General features: G+C 62.7%; 2 gene segments (V, D, J or C); one reads left to right on the plus strand and one right to left on the minus strand.

Annotated features, from left to right (window-relative positions):
* Nucleotides 1–5: 5 nt before the first annotated feature.
* LOC103617939 lies at nt 6–494 on the plus strand (the record flags this gene model as incomplete). The annotated part of the segment is given in 1 exon segment: nt 6–494. A coding segment is annotated over 1 exon segment (474 nt), but the record flags the coding sequence as incomplete, so codon positions are not given.
* LOC103617940 lies at nt 159–1,195 on the minus strand. The segment is given in 1 exon segment: nt 159–1,195. A coding segment is annotated over 1 exon segment (576 nt).
* Nucleotides 1,196–1,203: the final 8 nt, after the last annotated feature.

A 1,203-nucleotide genomic window follows, 5' to 3' on the forward strand; every position in this document is an offset into this window, starting at 1 on the left:
TTCCCCTTTTTCCCGCAGGGCTGCGGGCGGCCGTGACCCTGCTGGAGTCCGGGGGGGACCTCCAGCCCCCCGGGGGGTCCCTGCGCCTCCTCTGCCGCGCATCCGGCTTCGACTTCAGCAAATTCGGGATGGGCTGGTAACGCCAGAAACCCGGGCAGGGGCTGGAATGGCTCGCAGCTATCAACAGCAGTGGTGGCGACACCGGCTACGATCCGTCGGTCAAGGGCCGGTTCAGGATCTCCAGGGACAACGGGCAGAGCTCGGTGACGCTGGCCATGAACAGCCTCCGGGACGAGGATTCCGCCACCTATTTCTGTGCCAAATGTGCTGGTGCTGGTGCTTGGTATGGTGCTGATTATGGTTGGGCTGTTGCTTACCCTGGTTATTCTGGCAGTTGGGGTGGGTTTGGCCCCGCCCCCATGGCCGGGTCCCCACCAGTCCCCAAACCCCAGATCTTTGCCCCAAACCTCAGCCCCTGACCCAGCTCCTGACTCTTTGGCTCAAATCTCCCCCGGTTGAACCAATGTTGACCCAAAGCCTTGAATGGATCAGCCCCAAACGCAGCCGCTGGCCCCAAACCTTCACGGGGTGCAATGGATGAAGCTGAGGGGAAAGTCGAGAGTTGGGGCAACAATGGAAGAGTTTGTGGGAATCAGGTCAAGAAAGGGGGCGATGGCTGGGATTTGGGGGAGGGATCTGGGGACTCTGGGACATTTGGGGCCCCAGCGATGGAGACTGGGGAGAGCAGCAGCACCACCAGCGCCATCAGCATCCTTGGCACAGAAATAGGTGGCGGAATCCTCGTCCCTGAGGCTGTTCATGGTCAGCGTCACCGAGCTCTGCCCGTTGTCCCTGGAGATCGTGGACCGGCCCTGCACTGATGGCACGTATCTGGTGGTGCCACCACTGCTGCTGATCACTGCGACGAATTCCAGCCCCTGCCCGGGCCTCTGGCGCACCCAGGACATCCAGAATTTGCTGAAGTCGAAGCCGGATGCGCGGCAGAGGAGGCGCAGGGACCCCCCGGGGGGCTGGAGGTCCCCCCCGGACTCCAGCAGGGTCACGGCCGCCCGCAGCCCTGCGGGAAAAAGGGGAGATGGGGATGGGCAAAGCTCAACCACCGACCCAAATCCCGACTCTTGGCCCCACATCTCCATTGGGGACCCCAAATCCTGACTCTTGGCCCCAAATTGGCACCCTTGC

Source organism: Corvus brachyrhynchos, unplaced genomic scaffold (assembly GCF_000691975.1).
Source record: "Corvus brachyrhynchos isolate BGI_N302 unplaced genomic scaffold, ASM69197v1 scaffold366, whole genome shotgun sequence".
Taxonomy (NCBI): domain Eukaryota; kingdom Metazoa; phylum Chordata; class Aves; order Passeriformes; family Corvidae; genus Corvus; species Corvus brachyrhynchos.